At 39.2% G+C, this 22,651-nt stretch overlaps 1 protein-coding gene across 8 annotated transcripts in view; it reads right to left on the reverse strand.

Moving 5' to 3' along the window:
- Window positions 1–718: 718 nt before the first annotated feature.
- Window positions 719–22,651, reverse strand: part of ptpn23a (protein tyrosine phosphatase, non-receptor type 23, a) — a 100,363-nt gene continuing 78,430 nt past the window's right edge. For 2 of the 8 annotated variants that reach the window (XM_069922154.1, XM_069922158.1), the window contains 3 exons: window positions 21,545–21,683; window positions 17,566–17,679; window positions 11,257–13,630 (listed from right to left, as the gene is read on the reverse strand). In XM_069922154.1, coding sequence (XP_069778255.1) covers window positions 13,016–13,630; window positions 17,566–17,679; window positions 21,545–21,683 — 868 coding nt within the window. In that variant the 3' untranslated portion in view covers window positions 11,257–13,015. The other 6 variants (XM_069922156.1, XM_069922157.1, XM_069922160.1 and 3 more) reach the window with 6 other exon arrangements.

Raw genomic sequence — 22,651 nt, forward strand, 5'->3', positions numbered from 1 at the left:
CTATTTAAATCTAAATTGAGATGGGAAAGATTTAAATACACTAATTCAATTATGTTCAAAATTAAAGTGTATCTTATACAATTAATGCTAGATACCAAATGGTACAATTTAATTTTTTACATCAATTATATTAGACCCCATATAAATTACATGGAATTAATTCAGATTGTTCTGATCAATGTTTTAGATGCATTAGATCAATGTTTTTGCATGCAGTTTGGCAAAAATGTAGGAAAATTTTGGGAAGATATAAGTATTTTGTATAAATGGCAAATGGAATTACTAAATTGTATACCATTAGAGAAAATAATGCATAATTCATGGAATCAACCAGAAAAATTTGTAAGATTTGGAAACCTTATGGATTTTACTGCTATGAGTTCATCTACAGTGTCTGCCCCTCCTGCTCCAACTCACCTTAGTTAATAGATTATGTAAATTTGAAATTCAACTAATTAAGAGGATTAATGATTATCAGACAGGCTTTCTTTTCTTCTTTTCTATTTTTCCTACTTTTTTGGGGAGGGAGAGGGAGAAAATATGAAAATATGTTTTCTTTTTGCATCATTTTTCATTATTCTCTGATATGGATAAATACTGTACTTGTATTAATAATGCAAATGAAAAATAAAATTTATAAAAAAAAACAATAGCATACATTTCCCAAGCAATAAGCACTTCTACTGCACTCCATAAGACCGATGTGTTTTAGCTTGTCCCATTTAAATTGCCACTAAACTCAGAGGATCAGGGTTGTGGTGCATTTGGAATGCTCATTTGAAATGCATCTGCTCAGACTATATTAGTTCCACTTGGCATTGTTTTTAATCAGCAAAGCACTGATATTCATGTTTAACTTTCCAAAGTTCTCAAGATCCTGTCTACTCTGCCAAGCATCTGCATCCAGACAATCCAACATCAGTAATATTTGGTAGCATAAGTAATTCTTGCACAGATTTTATTTTCATTAAGGAAAATTTTATGTTATTCCAAAAAGGAACCATTTGTACAATGTGCAGCTTCCTGGTGAACAGGTTTCATAATTTCATACAATTTGGTGTACAGAGTACTTGAGAGAAAAGCTACAAACTATGTGAACTATTCAGTGGAAACTTAACAATTACGGATCTCCTGCCATAAGAACAAGAAATCAGACAGACTTCATATATTAAGGAATACTTGTTCAAAATAAAGGGAAGGCATCATAAGCCTTATCTGGTTCCATTATTCTTCTATGTAGTCAATATTTGTTTTATGAATCTTTCTGATTTTGTGTGCAGGTATTTTCAATCTGATTTGTCTCAAGGACAGATCCATTATTTTGATAGGCCAATTAGATATGCTGTCTTATGGGATCCAAAATATACTATGGATGAATTAATTGTCTATTTGGCACTAAATTAAGCCCCTTCAAACCAAGAAATCACGCCATTCTGTCACAAGTGTAATATTAGCAATCTCAAAAGCCTAAAACAAAGAATGGAAGCAAATCATCCCCAAATTTTCGCTGATGCATGGACAAAAGGTTTATCGAAACAATCCTCCTTCTCCACTTTGAGCAACATGGGCCAGAGATGTCCAGTTCACATCGTATTGCTTCATGATGGTTTTGAGTATGTCCTTGAATGTTTCCTCTGTTTACTTAGTAACCTCTTCCTTTGACAGGAATCACTGATTTCTTCCATGAGCTAGTGGCTGTCACTGAACAAATTTATACATGTCTTTCAAGCCTTTGGATGCATTCTGGCCCTTTACCAATCAGAAGGAGTCTTTATTTTGAATATTTTGCCATGTGGGGCAAGCTATTTAGTCTTTCACACCTACTCCTTCATTAAGATCATATCCCATTAACACTATAACCCTCAGAATCAGAATTTATTGTCATGAACAAGTCACAAAATGTGTTGTTTTGCAGTAGACAACATCATAGTGTAAACCTTTATACTGTATAAACCACCTTATAAAAAGAGTGCACAAAAAGTCAATGTAAGGCAATGTCTTTGGGTACATTCAGGAATCTGATGGCAGTGGGGAAGAAGCTGTCCTTGTACCACTAAGTGTTCATTTTCAAGCTCCTGTACTTGTTTCTCATTGGAAGAGCAGAGGTTATAGCCTGGGTGGTGGAGGTCCTTGAGGATAGAGGCATTGCCTCTTTTAGGTGTCCTCAATGGAATGAAATCTGGTGCCCGTGATGTTGCAGGACGAATTAACAACCCTCTGAACTTTTTTCTCATCCTGAGCACTGGCATCTCTGTACCAGACACCAACCCCATATTCCTTTTATCCCTTAATACCTAAATATTTATTGGCCCTTATGAACATTTGTCATGAAATATGTTTTGTGGCAGAATTAGAGGTGCAAAAATTGCTGTAAATTGCATTTTTTAAAAATAAATTAGGGCAAAGAGAAAATGTGAGGTAGTCTCTCTGGTTTATTGTCCATTCAGAATTCTGATGTCAGAGGGGAAGAAGCTGCTTTTGTTCCATTGGGAGTTCTCTTTCCTGATAGTAGCAATGAGAAGAGGGCAAGGTCTCGGTGGTAAGAGTCCTTGCTGATCGATGCTGCTTTCCTGGCACACTGCCTCTTATACATGTCCTTCATGGAGTGAAGATTAATGCCCATGATTGCAGTGGCCAAGTTCACAACTCTAGACAGTAATGCAATGAGTCAGAATGCTCACCACAGTACACTTGTAGAAATTTGCAAGTGTGTTAGGTGACGTACCAAATCTCCTCAAACTCCTAATGAAGTATTGCCATGGGTGAGCCTTCTTCATGTTTGGATTGATATGAAGGCCCCACAGGACAAATCCTCAGAGATGTTGACACACAGGAATATGAAGTTCTTTACCTTTTTCACTGCTAACTCCTCTAAACTTCCCCCCTGTGTCTATCCAATTTTTTTCTTAATTGAATGATTAATTGAACACTGTGGGTTGCTTTCACAGCTGCTGGATTTTCTAGCATTTCAAAAGTACCTTGGGATGTTCTATTTTAATACAGGTCCCTTGATTCATATCGAATTATGCATTAATCACCTTCAACACAGAAATGTAAACACAAGGTGCTCAAATAGTTTTTTAGTTTCTGACAATCTATACCTAATTGCCTGAGACCTGCAGAGGCATTCAGAGTTAATCATGTTGTTTGGTCTCAAGTTGCATGTGCACATGAGCAGTCAATGTCAGAACTAGATGGGTTTTCCCAACAATATAATCGTTTCACAGTAACCTTTTTCACTCACCTTTTTCATTCCATTAAAAAAAAATAATTAATTGAATTTAAAAGCCTCCATTTGCCTTGCGGAGATTTGAACTTGATCCTGTCTACTGTTGCAGCAAACTTACATAAGGGCAAGGTGGTAAAGTCCAGCTGGTTCATCTTGGTCACCTCAGAATTAAGAGAAACCCTTCCGACTCCTTATGATCGATTAATCTCAGGAGATGAGAAAAAAATTAAAAATGGCAAATTAATAAAATAAATTGGAAGAACCAATTGATTCCAAATTAAAGATGACAAATTTAAGTGCTAAACGTACCCATAAATAATGTAAAATACAGTAGCTGGGAAATAATTTCAGCTTTGTTAACTATGTCCTTTAATTTAAGATTTAAAAGGCCATTGCTACCAAAATCAATAACCTTTATTATTGCTTTTAGGAGCCAAAAACCAAAACGTGGATAATGAGTTTATTGTCACACACACTGTACAATGTACATATGCACTGAAATTCTTACCTGTTACAGCAAAACATGTACTTTTTAAAATCACAAACTACAATAGTATAGCTGAAATTAAGTTATAAAGAGATAATACATACAAAATATAGATGGTTAATAATTATTCGGCTGCAGCGGGTAAGAATTACAGTGCATTGTGCTAAAAAAGTGGCATTACTGCTGGGGCATCCTAAACAGAGCGACCCCACCATCGTCAGGAGTGGGTATTACTGGTTCTCGGGACTTAAGCCATCAATCAACTAATCCAGCCACGTGTGTGTGAGAGGGCTTGCCAGAGTTCCTTCAGAACCAGTTGTAAATAAAAGGGTTTGTTCTTTGGATTTGGGAAAAAAACTGACATCTGTCATCTCTGGGTCTATTGAGGTAGAAATTTATATTCCACACAATGTGTGTGCAGCACAAACATTCAGCACATTTACAACAATTACAATAATTCAGACAGTCCTTTTTGTGGTGTCGGAACGTTGCTTGATTAGATTAACAGGGGAGGTTGATACCTCCTGGAAAAAAACTTGAATCCAGAGGTGCTGGTCTATACTAGCATTGAGAAGAGGTGACCATGGTGATGAGGGCCCTTTATTATCCTCGAGATGTCTTCAGCGGATGAGAGATCAGAGCCTATAATTAACATGGCACCTGAATCCCCTAACCAGACTGTGATGCAACCAGTCAGTACATTTTTCACAGACTATCTGCAGAAGTTTGGAAAAGTATTTGGCAATATGCCAAACCTCAGACTTCTTAGAAAGTAGTGATGTTGGTGTACCATCTTTGCAGCTGCCTCAATGTGCTGAGTCGAGGAAATATGAACTAGGAACTTGTCTCCTCCTCCAACCATCCATCAGTGCGGACAGGTGCGTGGTGCCTTGGCCTCTCCTTCTGAAAAATCAACGATAAAACTTCTTGGTCACATTTATATTGATAGCCATGGCCTCCATCTCCATTCTGATTCATCATTTCCAGTTATTCAGCCAACAATAGTGATATTATCAATGAATTTATAGATTTTGTTGGAGCCAAAATTGACCAGATTGCCATGTGTGCATGGGGAGTACAGCAGGGGGGTCTCCCAAAGAAGATGAGTTGGATCCAGTTGCAGGGGACAGAGAGAGTCCTAGATACCCCAATTTGGGCATAAATTTTGCTGATGTTGAATGGAGCTGAAGTCGATGGGCAACAGTAGGTGTACATATGGTCCAGGTGGCCTACTGCAGAGTGGAGGCTTTGTGAGATGACAACAGGTGAACTGATGTGAATCCAGGTCCTTTCCAAGACAGTTCATTTGCTCCAGAACCAACCTCTTGAAGGACATCATCACAGCGACACCAATGGATAGTCACTGAAGCACCTGTTCTTGCTCATCAGTTAATGGATGCTCTTTCGAAGAGGGTGAGGACCTCTGACCATTTAGCAAGAGGTTGAAAATACCAGCAAAATCTCAAACCAGTTGGTTCACACAGGTTTAAGGGCACAGCCGGGTACACCATCTGGGCCAGGTGCTTTTCGAGGATTCACCCTCAAGGTCCACATCCACTTCAGAAACAGGGAAGTAATGTATTATCATCCCAAGAAAAGAGGCAGTAAGAGAAGCAAGCATTTTGAATTTAGACACATCGCATGGTAACAGGCCATTCTGGCCCACAAGCCCGTGGTGCCCAATTAAACCCAATTGACCTACAGCCCCCATATTTGAATGGGGAAGAAACTGGAGCCCCTGGGGAAAACCCACACAGACACAGGGAGAACATACAAACTTCTTATAGGCAGCATGGGATTTGAACCCCAGTCCAATCGCTCATGCTTTAACAGCATTATGCTAACCATGCCGCCCATTAAAAATATAAACACGACTGGAACAGGGTTATTAATACAGTAATTTGGCCCTCTTGTACTGTATGTATAAAAACTTATTGTATTCTTTGTTATACACCCTGTATAAACTTTGTACAAATTATAAATAAAATTTAATTTGTGTGTTGGCATATTTTGTATATATCAGTTGTCAATACTGAACTGGATTTTTTTCCCTTAAATGTTTCACTGGAGGTTACGTGACTGTGGGAGAGGAAACGTATGTTCATGGTGTCGTGGGGAAGATTTGGTGAACCACCAGATTTTTATTCACATTGTTCAATGTTAAAAAGAAAAAAAAAGACAATATAGCATAAACAAGGCATTTCAATTTCAATGGAAAATGATGCTGAGGCTTGAAAGGCACTGGTGAGGCCTTCAGAATAGATTATTGCAATTGTATGCATCTTTCACATCTGTTTGGAACATTCCAAATCAACAATTTATTTATTGGTACATTCAGAAAGGGATGTGAAAAGCAATGCTAAATCCAATGAAGTACAGCCACAATTGTAATATCGAAAGTCCATTTGGGAAAGACAATAAATGCTATAAATTTATAAGGAAAAATGGAAGAGAGCCAAACTATTTCTCTAACCCAAAATACAAAGGCCAGTCATTTCTAAATAGTTACATGCATCAGGTCTCGTTCATCTGCTATTGTAGGTGCTTTCTGAAATTATATCTCTATTTGGATACTTGAATGTCCATTCCAAAACTATAATACAGGTGAGATCATGGTACTTTCAATGGTCATCCATACCAGTAAGTAATAACCCAGAAAGTAATAAATCAGTGACGTCAAGAATAAAACTTTCCTTTTCGGCACAACAACAAAAAGGAAATACTTGGGACAACAGAATAATCAAATAGTTATTTATAGCATAATTTATATTACAGTGGAATATACCATTGAAATTAGTGTTATTTGACAATATACACATGCAAGACGTTAAACAGCTTCAACAAATCTATTTGCTCTTGTCAACCTGCCCCCCCACACAACCCAAACTACCCACCTATTCACAATATCCTAAATTAAGATGGGTCGCAATGTCATTCTTCAATGTGCTGACACAGACTTTAAAGCTTTAAAGGACATGACGATGACCCTTTGCAAATGAACAAGGTTTATAGACAATGGTTCAGTGTAAACAAAGGAGTGAAAGCATATTTCCAGATGCCTGAACAACAATGTACAAATTAAAATGAAACTTAATCATAGCTTACCACAATGAGTTATTCTTTGTATAATACAGGATTTCCTTTTTGCAGTGTTAAAATGGATAACCACAGATCAAAAACAACCTGCATGGTTTTAAAAAAAAATGTAGAGTCCCGAAACAGCCAGGATGGTTTCTCCTTTTTCCCTGAATTCTATCCCCAGCCCAAAAAAATTGTAACTGTGGACCCACAAAACCAATTATACTCGACTCAAACTACATCCAAACTCTCATTTTGATTGTGACTTTTGATTTTTCTTTGTTTTTGGCGCCAGAGTGTCACCAAAGCAAAGGTGTAATTCTGGAAGCAGAAGGGGTAGTACAGTTGGAATAGTGGTGAAAACAACACCTTAACAGTGTCAGCGATTGGGACTGGACTTGTGTTCAAATTCCACGCTGTCTGTAAGGAGTTTGTACGTTCTTCCATTGTCTGAGTGGGTTTTCTCCGGGGGCTCCAGTTTTCTCCTGCTGTTCAAAATGTACTAGGGCTATAGGTTCATGGGGTGTAAATTGGGTGGAATGGACTTGTAGGGTGAAATTTAAAACCCAGGTGCTTGGATTACTGGGGGAAAAGGGGGCTCTCCCACCTCTCTCTTGGCATTGATATAGTTGGTGAATCGAGGAAGCAATCAAAAGGTGGAATGCTATGAAGAGCACTTGGCAACAACTGGAATTTACATCCTCCTCCTGCACAGACTGAATGAGAAGGAACCTTAGAAACATTTAAAAAGATGCAATTTAACTGCATCATTCTTAAATTATTCCAACGACTTGCTCAGCCAACTGAAGCACCATTTGTGCTATAAAGGGGTTTTCATGTATTTTACACTAAGCTTTCCTTCAGCTCAATAATCTTCAAAGAATTTTTTTTTAAATCAACTTAAAACATTGTACTAAAGTAAACTGCTATCAGTGACAGGTATCCATCCAATTGAGAGTATCCTTTCAATTTTAGTGGACCCATTTGGGGCAGGACGGTTAGCATAGCGGATAGTGCGGAAATATTACAGCATCAATGTTCAAATCTGGTGCTGTCTGTAAGGAATTTGTATGTTTTCCCAGTGTCTCCGTGGGTTTTCTCCCATCTTCCAAAATGTAGGTTACTTTGGGCGTAATTGGGCAACACGGGTTTAAATGGCCGGAATTGGTTTCTACCTTGTTGTGAATTAAATTTTAAATTTTAAAATTTGGTACATTAACTACCACCAAATTCCCAGGCTGAAACACACAATATTTTACTAATGATTGACTAAATACAAAAGGAGCTTTGAAAAACAAGTTTCTCGACCTTGAGGTCTAGCTGGTATGTATCATGAGGTACATGGCAAACTTCTTTTTCCTTGATCACGCACCTCAAATAGCTAAATCAGACAAAAATTTGGGAAAACTAATTCGAGAAATCAGAACTCTTTGTCCTGCTAGTACTCATAACATTTTTATTAAATATCACAAAACACTTCTGAAAATGCAAAATTTTACTGAAAATTTGGGCAAACTTGGATACCAGTTAGCTTTGATTTTTACACTGGAGCACACAGCAGAAAACTGAAAATATAATATACTAAGTGAAGGGTAGGAAATACATCATTGGTTCAGAAGTCTTAGAACCTCAAACTTCAATTTTATATAATTCAATGCAGATTCTATGCTTTTATAATTCACTTGTTAGATCAGTTTGAACTGTGCTGTGACCCAGGAGATTTATCATGAACTGTTGTTGGCAAAGGTCAATTGGCCAAAGAACAATTTAATTAGATTACCAAATTTGTACCAAGATCGAATGGATACGAATCACCAATTTAAGATTAGAGCCTTGAGCCTTCTGCACTGAAGCAAAGACAGCAAGGCCACAAATCCTAATACACAAATCAATCCTTCATGAAGTGCATTGTTTAAAGTTCTTGCAATGACATTCCTACTGCAGTCAATAAATAAAAAGCTGAGTCCCACTTACCTACCTCATCCTAATTCTGTAATTACAATTAAGCTTTAATAAGATGAATGGTATTAATATTAATTGGTCATAGCTACTTTTCCCAAAGGAATTAAAAATCAAAAAATTGTAGAAACCAGAAATCAGAGTTGAACTACTGTTGGTCTGCATTTTAGAGGGACGTTAATATTTTGGGTGTAGACTCTGGTCTCCACAAGTGTTAGCCCAAGAAAGATGTCCAAAATTTTCTGCTTTTCTTCATGATATTTTCAGTGAAATTCATTATGTCACAGCCCTGCATCATTTTTTGATTCTTCAGAAATTTGCTGCCTTCTAAATTGTACACAAATCTAAGCATTTATAGATGCCTTTTGATTAGATGTTTCAATGCTGTTCCTGCAATTTTTTAATGTAAATCATAATGTGGGCTGGCATTAAAACAAATTTCACACAATAATGGTACATTGGAAGAAACAGCAGGAGGCCAGAAATGTAACTGGAATCAGACAGGGAAAGTGTTCACAACATCACAACTATTTTTTTGTATAAAGATGAGTTCCTTTTTTTTTAAAAATGAATTTAAAACACCTTGTGCTATTTTAGTTTACATAACCATGTACATTGATTTGAAATAGGGCCAGAAGTACACGCTTCTCTGCCCAATTAAATAATACTCAATAACTAGGTGTTCAATCAACCACTTTCCCATCTCTTCCCAACAAAACTCCCTCCTTCTTGTCTTGTAATACTAGTTGTGGACTGAAGTGATTCAAACTGAAACACCCAACTGTATAACTGGAAATTTCCTGATGTCACAGAGAAGGTCACATTTTAAATATCAGGCCACTAATCTCAAAATTGTCAGGTTTTGGCCATGGAACACATTGGACACTTCTACAAGAGAGAATGCTGCATTAGATTCCATTCTAATGATTGAAATTACTGCTTGAAATGCATTTATGGGATTTATTCATCACTAGAAATAGCAAAAGCTTGGCAGCCAGTGAACACCTTGCTGCTAAAAGAAATGGAACATAGTTCAGCCACCCTGATCAAGTAGTTGCACAGCCCATCATGATCTGACAAAATACTTTGTGCCCTGATGAAATGAAGTGACTAATAAGTAATAATTGAACAGGGTAGTGATTACCAATGTTAGTGGCAATGAACTACAGAGAGAGTGAGTGAGAGTGAGTCTAACTGTGACTACATGTCTGTGACTGTGGGGTGTTCTCCATCCATAGAAATACTCATTGCCCAAATGGGATTGCTACCAGGAAAATTATGCTTCCACAGAGGTTTCCGCAGGGATCTCATCCTATTAATGCAGTACTGTGCATAGGCAAACTTCAGCCCAGCTCAGCTCAAACCGCAGAAACAAACAACCAAGGATAACTTTATTTTAACCGGAAAATTCTTACTTCCCAAGGTTAATCATGAGCTTCCATCAATAAGGGTTGAGGCTTTAGGTGCGGGGGTGGGGGGCAAGGATATAGGTGAAGAGATAGCCCTAGTAGAGTGCACTGCACTATTTTTAAAATTTTGACATACCTTTTTGGATAGTTCGGTCCTTAGATGATTTTAATGTTATTTTATTTAACATTTCAAAATAATTTTTGGATTGCAATTTGGCCAGTTTTGAATCCTTAGTTTTAAATTCTGGATTTAGACCAATTTTAAAGGGTGACACTTGTATAAAAAGACATTGATGGTGCAGCTGGTGTTAAATCTTCTGAGGAGACTGTTCACAAGAAATTTAGTGTCAATTTTCCAGTTAATAATTAAGTGCAACATTGTAATAAATGTTTAATGGTCTTAAAAGCTTTTTAAAAAGTATTCATTCTGGAGATGTTCTTAAAGATTTGTGTACTTGGAGCAATAAAATAGTTCAATTACACGTCAGTACAGTAATAGGATAGATGGTAAGGGGGACAAACCTGACTCAAGAATGGAGAGAATCAGGTTTACATCAATCTGAATGCAAGATTAGTTTGGTCAACATGAAAAGAGGTGTCATGTATGAAATTCTACATGCCTGATAGTACGAATATGGATTCTGTAGGAGCGACGGCATGGGTAGTAGGAAAGGGAGACTTTCAGTTGGATGGAAATAGTTGTTAGGGTACTTCATTTATATTTGATGGTAAAAATAGTAACATTCCTATTACCAGTAAGTACAGAGAATATTAAGGGCAGTGAGTGGGATCCCAATCCTGAGTGCCAGTCACTAGATTAAAACACACCCAAAAATTGGACATGCTTAATGATTTTATGATTGTTAGATTCTTTTGTTCCTTAATTCTTCATGAAGAATCCCAGAAAATTTCAATTTTTTTTTTAAAGACTAGTGTTACCTGGTTTACCTTTCCTTTAAATCTTCTGGTGTTCGAGGAACATATTGCAAAGTACAAGAACCTCGACTGTCTTATAGCCAACATTGTGGAATGATGCTTAAAGAAAGAAGAAAAAAATCAATATATTATCTCAAACACCCACAACTCATGATAGATTAGATGGATGAAGATCTTTATTTCATTTAAATAATCAAATTTATCACTGCACTGAAGGAGATCTAACGTCCACTTGAAAGAAAACTTGGTGGTGGCCAGGCCAGACGCAAATGGGCTTTGCAGAAAATGTGCCAACGAAATCTTTAGGACACATTTCCAGGCAATTCCCTGCCATTCTACGGACCAGGATTAAGAAAGATAGCCGTATGATGGGAGATTTTAATGTGATAAGGCCACGCAAACTGAGGAATCAATATTTTTGAAGACTGCCAGAAATGTGATGTCATTTTAAAACCTGATGCTATTTTACCAAGGGAGACTCAGCCATTGTTACTGCATCCATGAAATTTGAGGATAATTCCAGATCTCTTGGGAAGGCCTACATTGAGAAATTTGCAATAGAACTGCCACATTGAGGTTGTTAGTTTTATTGTTGGTGCAAAAGGGGGGGGGGGGATGACTAAATTCAAAGACTTTGCTGCTCATGTTTAAAGGACTGAGATTTTTAAAAAAATTTAGTGGTGTTATAATTTGTGTTGTGGTTTCAGTTTCATATAACAGTACTTTTTCTCATGAATTTTAAGGTTTTAATATTCCCTATCATGCAATGAACATAATTATCCAAATGCGCTTATCCAGTGTCCAGCTCCTTTGGATGGCTCTCCTCTTTAGTACTGGAGTGACAAGAGATTCCCAGTATTAAGTAATCTGAGAGAAGGCCCACTATCCATGATGGATGCATGTTGATTGGACACATCACACTAAAGAAAAGCCAGTCCACTGACCTGGAATAAATAATCTCTCAGCCCACCCACAAAAGTTAACAGAGTTCTGTACTGCTGCACAGGCTGTTAAGGGATGAATCTCCCTGAAGGTTGAAGAGAAAATGCTCTCTAATATTTTGTTGTATAAATGGAGCAGACCCAACAGAAGGAACTAGCGTAATTACTAACCGTGCCATGTTTGAAATTGTCTATCAACTGGGAAGCAATTCTCCAGCAGAATCTGAACCTAACACTCAACACGGTAGACCAAGAGAAAGGGGGGAAAACTCGAGGCAAGACTTTGAATAAAAGTCAGTGCCCATGAACTACAGAGCCCAGGCTGTGAGTAAACTACAGAGAACAGGAAAATACAAGGAAAATGACATTCAATCTGTCAGGGGGAAACAAGACTTACACAGACCACACCTAGAAGCTTATGGAGAAACATGCTTCAAGATCCTGTTTAACAGCTAGAGTACAAGCTAGAGATTATCAAATTATAAAAGATTATAGCATGAACCAGCAGATTATAGCATGAACATTTTCCAGAATGTTAGTTTTTGTGAATTCTTGTCATGCACGATTTGATGCAGAAAGTGAAGCAAATTGCTACATACCAAAATTCTTGAGTGTCAATGTACCAGCCACCAAATACTGACATTTGGAAATAGATTTTGTGCCCATCTCATGGGAAAGAACAGTGGTTTGTACATACCCATGTATGTTTACAATAATTTACTATGGTATTCATTAATGGTAGGAAAAGGCATTTCTCATTTTTATACATTTAGGAGTTGAGCATTATACAGGACAGCACTTCTTGTCCTGCTTTATTTAGAGCACATAGGATTACACTCTAGGCCCTCCTTTGCTGACATCCCAATAAAGGCCAATCAAGTTTATTCTTAACTCAGCCTCATATAGAAAACTACGTTTCATAATTGCAATAACACTGGATAACCCTTCCAGGAGAAATTTGTCTTGGACCAATTCATCATGTTTTGTTTAGAGACCAGAGTGGATCCAGAAGACTTAGGGGGTCCTCGCCTGTCTGAGTGGCCTGAAGCCCTTGGCCATCCTGGGGTTGCAAAAAGTTGTGTTTGCTGATTTTCTGCCTGTTCCGGGGGTTGGTATCTAGAGTGAAGGCTTCTGCAGTCAAGGAGGCCAAAAGATCCAGGGAGGCAGCTTTGCTCTCTGCTTCTGCGATATGGTTCGTAGCACATGGCTGAGAAGTGAATGAGTGATTTCCTGGGCCTGCTTTCATTTTGTCCAGTGGTTGATTTGAATCACAATTGTCCAAGCTTGCTTTATTAGCTTCTGTGGCCAGAGGTAGAGTTGATGGCGATGCAGCAGATTCTGCCTTTGAACTAGTGACTTCCACTACGAGGTCTTGCTGAAGTAGATTTTCAGCAGACACTGGCAAGGTTACTACCTGAGTATTGGACCACATACCAAAACTTGGGTCAAGTGAAGGTAGCAAGTTTGGTTTGCTGTCTCCAGTGGTGCCAGCAGATGTCTTGATACTGAGTTTTGCAATAGTGGCTTGGATGGAACTAATTGGCAAATCACCTCCCAGAACCAAGTCCTGTGATTCCTGGCGAGTATAAATCTGCAAGCCAAAAAGAAAAACTGAGTAAACTGGAAAGCTCCACTTCCACTGAACAAATTGATTCTTCATATTTATGACACCAAGTTTCAACGTTCCTCCCCAAAAGCCCACACATGATCTGGCTATAACTGCTCACTCATGGGAAATTCTGAAACAATTAAATGGTGGCACAGATTTTGCAAGCCTGTCGATTATGAGGGAAAGGAAATTATATAATGTAAATAAACAAAGAAAAGGAAACTTGCATATGGGAATCCCTTTAATATTTTAAAAGCAAGGTGAAGTCAAGAAAGTCAAGGGGGTGGCACGGTTAGCATGGAGCCTAGCGCAATGCTGTTACAGCACTAAAGACCAGGGTTTGAATGTAGCACTGTCTGTAAGGAGTTTGTACATTCTCTCAGTGTCTGCATGGGTTTCTGCAGGGGGCTCTGGTTTAATTATCCCACCCTTCAAAATCAGTTATAAGTTTGTCACCATTAACACCATACGGTATTAAAAATGAGATAACATTCCTGACTCGGTACAAAAACTGCCTAACAATACAATGCAACTTACCATCCATTTTCAGAAACCAGACAATGGTACAAGGAGAGAGGTTACACCTTGATGTCATAAGAACCTACTGGTTATGGGTGAAGAAGAACGTTCCCTGAAACTGAGGGGCTGCTCTGGGATCTGTTTGCGCAGCCTTCAACAGATCGGTTTCTGACCTCCCCTCACAGATGTTAAGTTCACCAGCAGCCAGGAAACCAACTTCCACCAAGTCGTAAGTGCCCGTGTCCCGAGCCCTCCGACACCATCCTTCCCGTGAAGCCCAGACATAACAGTCTCAAGTCTTCCATATTGTCCATGGGGCCTGGCATGTCTCTCCCAGCCTTTGAGCCCGGCACAGCTCCACAACCCTCAATTGCGCCGGTGGTAGTCTGGAGAGCTGAAGCACCACTACCTCCAGCGTCACGGCTTCCTCCACTCCGCCAAGTCTGAAGCTCCATACTTCTATCGGGTGAGTTCCACAGCTCTTGCAGCAGTCACTCGGATCCACTCCCGTTCAGTGTGTTTCATAGGCAACAAACGACACCCTGCAGTCCAATGTCCCCTTTCCTCCAATTAAAAGTTGTACATGGTTCCAAACATCTAATTTCTTGCAGCAACCATGGTCAGTCCCTGCCATCTTCAAATTAAGTCAATTGGTTGTAATTGGGGCAGCACAGGCTCATGGGCTAGAAATGCCTGTTTATGGCACAGTACATCTACATTTTAATTTAAAAAAGAAAAGTAACAGTCTCTTCTGTGAATATTATTTAAGAGAAAAGCATTTAAGTTTGAACTGTGATAGATTATGTTATATTTTATATTGTATATAGATATGTTTTTGGAAGATAGATTGTGGAATTTTTAGTTAGGTCACACACAGATACAAACACTTCAAAATAGATCTCATTTAAAATTCCGGAGCTCTGCTTAAGCCAGACAGTCCAGGCTCCGAGTGCCTTTGCAAAAACTATGAAGAATGCCTATAAGGACTTCACAAGTAGGTGTTAATTGAACATGCTGTGGAGTAATGAATTATTATTTTGGAAAACAAAACATGAACGGACTCAGAAGATTGGGGGCAGTGCCGCAATCCATCTGAATGCAGTTTGCTGTTCTAAGGTCATGTGGTTTTGCAACCAGGTTTTTTTCTCTAAGAGTGAGCTGAAAGAAAGAGGTTATCATCTGGAAAACCTTGATGGGGCAAGTTTCTTTGGCAAGACACTGAAGTGGCTGATCAGAAGGAATCAATTTGTGTCCAATGAGCAACAAATCTCTCTCTGAAAACCGATAAGAATCTTCCTGAGCAGTAACCCATTTACCTTTCAAGCACCAAAGCCTGGTGAAGATTCATAAATGTTAAATTCTGTGCACAGTACAAGAATTGCCTGATACCCGTGAACTTGGAGGAGTGAGAAGCGAGATTGGACTGTGAATCAAAGAACTTTTCTGAACTTACACACATGTGTAAGTGCACATACATGTGCACTTAGAATTAGGAGGAGATTAAGTTAGGTTAAGTTAATAGTAATAAGTTAAAGTTTGATCCTGTTTTTATGTTTAAAGAAAATTAAAAGTTACTTTTCTTTAAGAACCATTTGTCTCTGTGAATTTCTATTGGTGTTGGGTTTTGGGGTCCTCTGGGCCCATCACAGAACTCTAAAATCTGCTTCAGAGAGTGCAAATCTTTTTTGTTGGCAGATAAAGCCTTGGTTTATACTTCTTCCAAAGTTAACATTTTCAGTACTGCATTCACCTACCAGAATGGAATAAATATTATTTTTCAGGCAGAGTAACTGCCTACAAATTTCTCACCAGTGCTATAAGTTGAACCTGAATGACATTATTCTATAAACTTATCAAATATTCCTGTCCTTGTGGAGGTTTGTAAGTAGTCAGTGGTATACAACATTGACTTAAAATACAATAGAATCCCCATTATCCAGCACCTACGGGGATCGCAGATGTCTGATATACGATTTTTCCAGTTGTCGGAGACTCTCTTCTAATGCCTAATTAATACATCTGCATTAAGAATACACCATTTTTTAAAAAATCTAAAGACAGTGCAAAATGTAAGTTAAAAAACAGTATTGTAGAGTTTAATTATGTAAAGCTATCTTTAATTGAATAATTCCTGTAACTTACAAAATTTAAATTCGAACCCCAGTCGTCGACTCTGTAACAGTGCTGTGCTTGTTGTTACGCTCACCATGCCACCGTCATAATTAACCACCTCCAACACATATACAGATGAAGTCTTACTAATATACCTAATACTAATAAACAATTTTATTAGGCAGGGTTAGGGAAGTCTCAGCACTGCTTCCATCTTCCCCCTCCCCTCCATATCCCTATTCCATACCCATCCTGCCAGCTCTGAATCGAGTGTCCCGGTTAGGCCCTAGGTGCACTCTACCATCTTACTCGTGCTGACAACCCAACTCACCTCCACTCAAGTGTCCTGGTCAGGACCTCGGTGCACTTTCCTTGCTCTGACAACCCAGCTCATTTCCACGCAAGGATGAACACATATTGATGGGCATCGCTAGTTCAGCGGGGCAAACCTGTGGATGTCCAACAAAATCTCGGTGCTCCTCTGCAGAGTCCATCTGCCCAGTCTTTTTTTAAAATTTGAAATGCTATTTATTTATGTTTATTTCCTTAATATATTTTTTTGCTTGAGTGTCCAGTTGATTGAATTCCCAATAATGGGGATTCTATTGTACTTGGTTTCATTGTTCCTGATCCCATGCCACAATGCATTTTCCCATGTCACTAGATGAAGCAAAGTGATCACAATTGTGGCATCCTGTTTGACCTTCCCATGCAGTTGATTTGTTCAGACCATTCCAATGCAGACCAATTGTACATCTCACAGTCTCCACATCCATTAGTTCCTCTTCCACCAACGCCTTGTTTGAACTGTCGTCATCAATCCCTCCTTTTTAATTGCCACATTTATAGAGTTCATAAACCCAGAAGGCTACTGTTAAACTTGCAAGCAAATTAAGACTTGAATTGTTGAAATGCCCTAGTATTGTATCGACTGTTTCCCCCCATGCCATTAAATAAGTTTTACAGTGTGGTTCTTTTCTAAAATATATCTAAACTGGCAAATCTTTTTTAGGCATTAAAATTCAGTTTTCCCCACGGTTTCTGCAAGCCTGAGAACTCTGCTCCCAATTTTCACAAAAAGCACATTATTTTTTTTTCTGCTAATTATTCATGTTCTATGCTCCAAAATCACCCTCCTTAAAATACATTTCATTGTATTAAACTTGTAATGTTCTGGCCAAACACTGGTTTCATTCACTACTGCAAAAGATGCTTTACAAAGCACTATAGAGTGAAAATGATTTAGTATTTTGGTGAAACATTGCAAAAACAAGAGTTGTATATACCTTTTGAGATGAACTGCTGGGTTGTTTGGTGGAGAGGTTCGTGGTAACTCCATGCCTTAAAAGAACCTGCTCCACATGCTTGAGGATGGCTTCATAGCAGAACTTAAGATGGAGCTATAAATCCAAAAACACAGAAGGATTGTAAACCCACTGTTTCTTTGTTAAATTTCTAGCACAGTTGAACATCAACATTTCTTTCATTGAAAAGCATGGAGACACCAATTACTATGATCTACAAGGTATATTTTAATAGACCAGTCCACGAGTATGTTCTTCAAGTACATGGCCAAAATAAGTGGCTTGATATGTGCAGCTTTTGCTGGGAGGAGATGATGAGCAGAATATCCTGTCTCTGCAGTGAACATGCACAGGGAATCGGCACAAATTTCATTTACAAGTAATATTAAAGGGGCCACAGAGATTTGTCATTGTGTAGCAATTTAATCAGGCTGGGACACTATCCAAAGCTAGTCATTGTCACTTTATATGCCAAAGAGAACTTGGTTAAGAGGTAGGAGACACAGGTAAGGACATTGCAGCGTACTGGTGGCTTGCTCCCGGCACGCAGAAGTACACTCCAGACTTCCATTGCCGTTGCATTAAAGTGCAGAATTCAGTAAAGCAGTGGAGCAGAAGCATATGATCACTTGCTCTACCCTGGATTCACTGTTGTTCATTCGCATACTACAGATTGTCCAATCTTATCTAACCTAGCAGCTTTACACTGGCCATGTTGATGCATCTATCACAGGCCTGTTCATTTAAACAGAGCCTCTACTTTCATTTAAAAGGCAAGAATATACTAAAAGCAAAATTTTTTTTACCTTTATTTCATAACATATTTATAGTTAACACTTGTTTTTAAAATAAATTTGAATGATTTCCATATGTCTCTGATCAGAGTATTTAGAAACAATAAAAGAGCCTTTCATAGCTCGAGCTGCGATAAACCATAAACAGTTCATGCACAAGCATTTAGTTACTGTAGCCAGCAAAGCTAAATGCCATTCATAGCTCATTGCACTTCCACCAAATTGTCTTGGCAGCAAAATATGGAGAGTACAGCTGCATAAAATGAGTGTAGTTACTGGACTATTGCAAGTAACAACCAATCCGCATCAGGAGTAAGTGGCCAAATAACTAGCAGCCATGGACAATGGCATCAGTGTATAATCTTAAAATAATCTTGGCAAAACACGTTTTGGATTACTACTTTAAATGTCTAAATATTGACCACCTGCAATCATTTCAATTCTGGTTTATATTTATACAAATTTATTTCCATTTAATATAGATGGACAAGTGGTATTCATCCAAATTTTGTTTTGCACAGATTATTTATTGATGCCATTCTTCATGAAAAATTAATCTCAGGGCTGTATGTGATGTCATGCATGTATTCTGACAATAAATTTGAACTTGAACTTTGTATGTCAATAGGAAAGCACTGGCAGGATCTAGGAAACCAAATGCAAATAGGATCAGTTTACATGGGCAATTTGATTAACATGGATGAGTTTGAGTACTCTATAACTATGTACAGATATTTTGCCAAAATTGACAATTTATTCTCTGGAAATTCACACTATAACAAAAATAGATATCAATGAAGATTAAAAAGAAAGTTCAAATACTATGCAAAATAGTGTAATACTCTGTAGGTATCCTGGTTTGTTGAAGAACAATATAATCATTTTAATGATTTAATACTCGTAGTCCCTGACAGATGCCAAAGTTGCCATTTCCAGTGGCAGACTTAGATGCACTACGGATGATGAAATATGCAAAAAATCTGGCGTCAACTAAGTGGCAAATTACGCAGCAGTATCTTGGACAAATTAGCAGCGAATAAATAACATGGGTAGACTGTTCAAAGCAATTACTTATGAAATATTTATTTTTGACTTACAAACCTGGGGAAAATCATTATGTATCTATTTTATAATCATTACTTTGTTTTACAAAACAGAAATCAAGCAGCAATAAAAATACTAGAAATATTCAGGTGAGAGGCTCTGAATAGAAGTTATTGTTTCAGATTAACATCTTTTGATCAGAAAAGCCACAGGAATAGACCAAAAAAAAATCTGTAATCTGTGGAGATTAAGGGACTAATTGTTGTGGTATGGGTTGAGGAAGCCAAGTGTCTGGAGAACATACAGACAAATGGAGGAAAAAAACAAAACTCGAACTGAGAGATAAAGAACATTGCTGATGTTGAAAATCTTTAACAAAGAGAACGATGAAAGTACCCAGGCAGCAAACTTGAGGGCTTTACAGAGGACACAATCAAGGGCACATCAAATCTCACAAATATCAGTATTTGTCTTCAATCCTGTCAATCCTGTTGACCATGAGAACTCGCCAAGATGTTTTTGCAAGATTATTTAAATTACTCCTCAGAGCAAGACTCTACTGTCTTGTCGCAGTCGCGTACTAACCTTCATCGGGAGTGGTGCCGGCTGCCATTGATGATTTATGGTAGGGGTGTCAAACTCAAATTCACGGAGGGCCAAAATTAAAAACTTGCACTAAGTCGAGGGCCGAACTAAATATTTATTGAAAATTTTCAACAACATCTGCATGTTTTCTCTTCTTTCAACATATGTAATGTTAAACTTTAGGCTATAACTTTAGGAGGATAATGTTACAGGTTAGGAGTAGGTAGTTCAAGTTCACCCATTGCTTGACCTGAGGGAAACCTATTTGGTCCCTTTGGAGATGTAGTCAGCATTCATAGGCTGTGTCCATTTTGGCCTGCATCAGGACTCAGCATTTCCTGCTCACTCCTCAGGCTCTAGGCCTCTATTCACCCTCGACCCACCATCCCTCTACCTGACCAGTCCTTTACCCAACCTCTACTCACCCCTCACTCCACTCGCTCTGCCTCTACCCACCCCATCCTATACACGCCCCTCTACTGCCTCTCCCCTCAACCTGTTCCTCCCTCTACCTGTCTCTCACCCTCTAATCACCCCTCCCCTACTCGCCCTGCCCTTCCCCTTTTACCTCTTCCCTATCCACCCCTCCTTCTACTCATCCCTCCCTCTAACTGCCCCTCGCACCACCATAACTTCCCCTGCCCATTATTCCTCACCTGCACCCTCTGCCCACCCCTGCTTACCCACCCACTCAGGCCCAGCATGCTGCCGATCAGCCTTTGCGGAACAGCGGGGGCCGTGCGCAGCCTGCCACGTCCGTCGCGCCGACAGGAAATCACAGGCGCTCGCCCATCTGCCGCACCGCTCGACAGGTGGGAGAAGTGACTGGTTGTGCGGGGAGCCTTCCAACCGGCTTGCCGGCTGATGACATCGACAGACTTCTCGTGTTACAATTTTGTTTTCCCTGTTCTCAAAGTTTGCACGGTCAACCTGCAACACTCTTGCTCCCTCCGCGTCCGGTGGGTCTGATGCCCGGGTGTTGTTAGGATTCCCAGCAGAAGGTTTGTGGAACTTTACCATTCTGGATTCCTTTTTGAGACTATTCTGGCCATCTTTTAAGGGGGGTGGTTTTAGGGGGGAGGGGATAGTTAGGGGGTGGGGAAGGATGTGCAATGAAGGGGGAGGATGGTGGGGGTGACATTACCAAAAAACAGCATCGGCTCTCGCTGCAGGGCGGGCCACCTCTAATACATTTTTGAAATGATCTTGCAGGCCAAACATAATTATATCGCGGGCCAGAGTTTGACATGTGTGATCTACGCGATGCGACACACAGGGGTAATTATGCGCATCCATGTTTTAAGCGTCAGTATGCGGGTGATGAATCTCAGATGCAGGAGAAGGAGAGTGAGAGCGACAAGTGTGGTAGTGAGCCACTGATAAAGGTCGGAGAAATTTAGCTGGGTGGTGTTTGGGGAGTTGTGTCTAGTGAATAATAAAAGAAAGTAGACTTCATGCTGTGCTGGAAAAAAAAAAATTGAATGCGAGTATTCTTTATTTGTTTGTGATCTGTGGTGAATCAGTGCTGTTAGTCTCACCTTTTCTTGAAGCATATGTTTCCTCTGCTGTCTCATTTTCCTCACAATCCGAGACAAATCAGGGATTCCATTTCCAGCCTCTACCTCTTGAATAGCTGCATAGACGAGACAGAAAGCACCAGTTCTTCTGACTCCGGAACTGAAAGGATAAATACATTTACACTTTGAGGTAATCACGCATGAGAGTGATAAAAATCTTCCCAATCTCGTTCACCTCATATGCCATGTAGTTGCTCTTCTGAGAGCAAAGGTACACGAGAATATCGGACAATGGATGTGGTGTATATGGATTTTAGTTAGGAATTTGAGAGGGTTCCCCACAGTAGGCTCCCTACAGCCAGAGTGTGGTCAGAGATGGAGCGTATTCTGCCTGGAGGTCAGTGAGTAGTGGCATTCTGCAGAGATGTGTCCTGGGACCTCTGTCCTTTAGGAATTTTATGTATTACTTGGATGAAAAAGTTGAGAAGTGCAAGTCTGCAGATGGCACCAAGGCTGGAAGTGTTGTGGAAAGTGTGATCATAGATTACAGTGGTTTATAGGATGGAGAAGTGGCAGAGAGATTCTAATCCGGAAATGTGTGAAGTGATTAATTTTGGCAAACGAAGGCAGAGTATGTCGACGATGACAGAATTTTTAACAGCGTGGTGGAAGAGAGGGGTCTTGCAGGGCCATACATCCCTCAAAGTTGCTTCACAAGTTAGTAGGATGGTTAAGGCAGCCTAAGGTATGCTGGCCTCTGTTAGGGGATTGAGTTCAAGAGCTACAACGTAATGTGGCAGCTCTAGAAAACTCTGATTAGTTCACACAAAGTATTACGTTTATTTCTGACTGCCTCATTACAGGAAGTTTTTGAGAGAGTACAGAGAAGATTTACCAGGATTGGACAACATCTTAAGAAAGGTTAGCAAGCTCAGACTTTTCCCTTTAGAGCAACAGAGAACGAGAGACGACTTAATTGAGATGTACAACAGAGATGAGGACAAATGTAGAGTGGATAGATAGCCAGCACTTGTTTCCCATTGCCAGTGTAGCAGAAACCAATATCAGAAGATATCCATTTAAGGTGAATGGAAGAAAATTCAGGGAAGATGTCAGTGGTAGGTTTAT

This window comes from Narcine bancroftii, chromosome 2 (genome assembly GCF_036971445.1).
Source record: "Narcine bancroftii isolate sNarBan1 chromosome 2, sNarBan1.hap1, whole genome shotgun sequence".
In the NCBI taxonomy this organism is placed as follows: Eukaryota; Metazoa; Chordata; class Chondrichthyes; order Torpediniformes; family Narcinidae; genus Narcine; species Narcine bancroftii.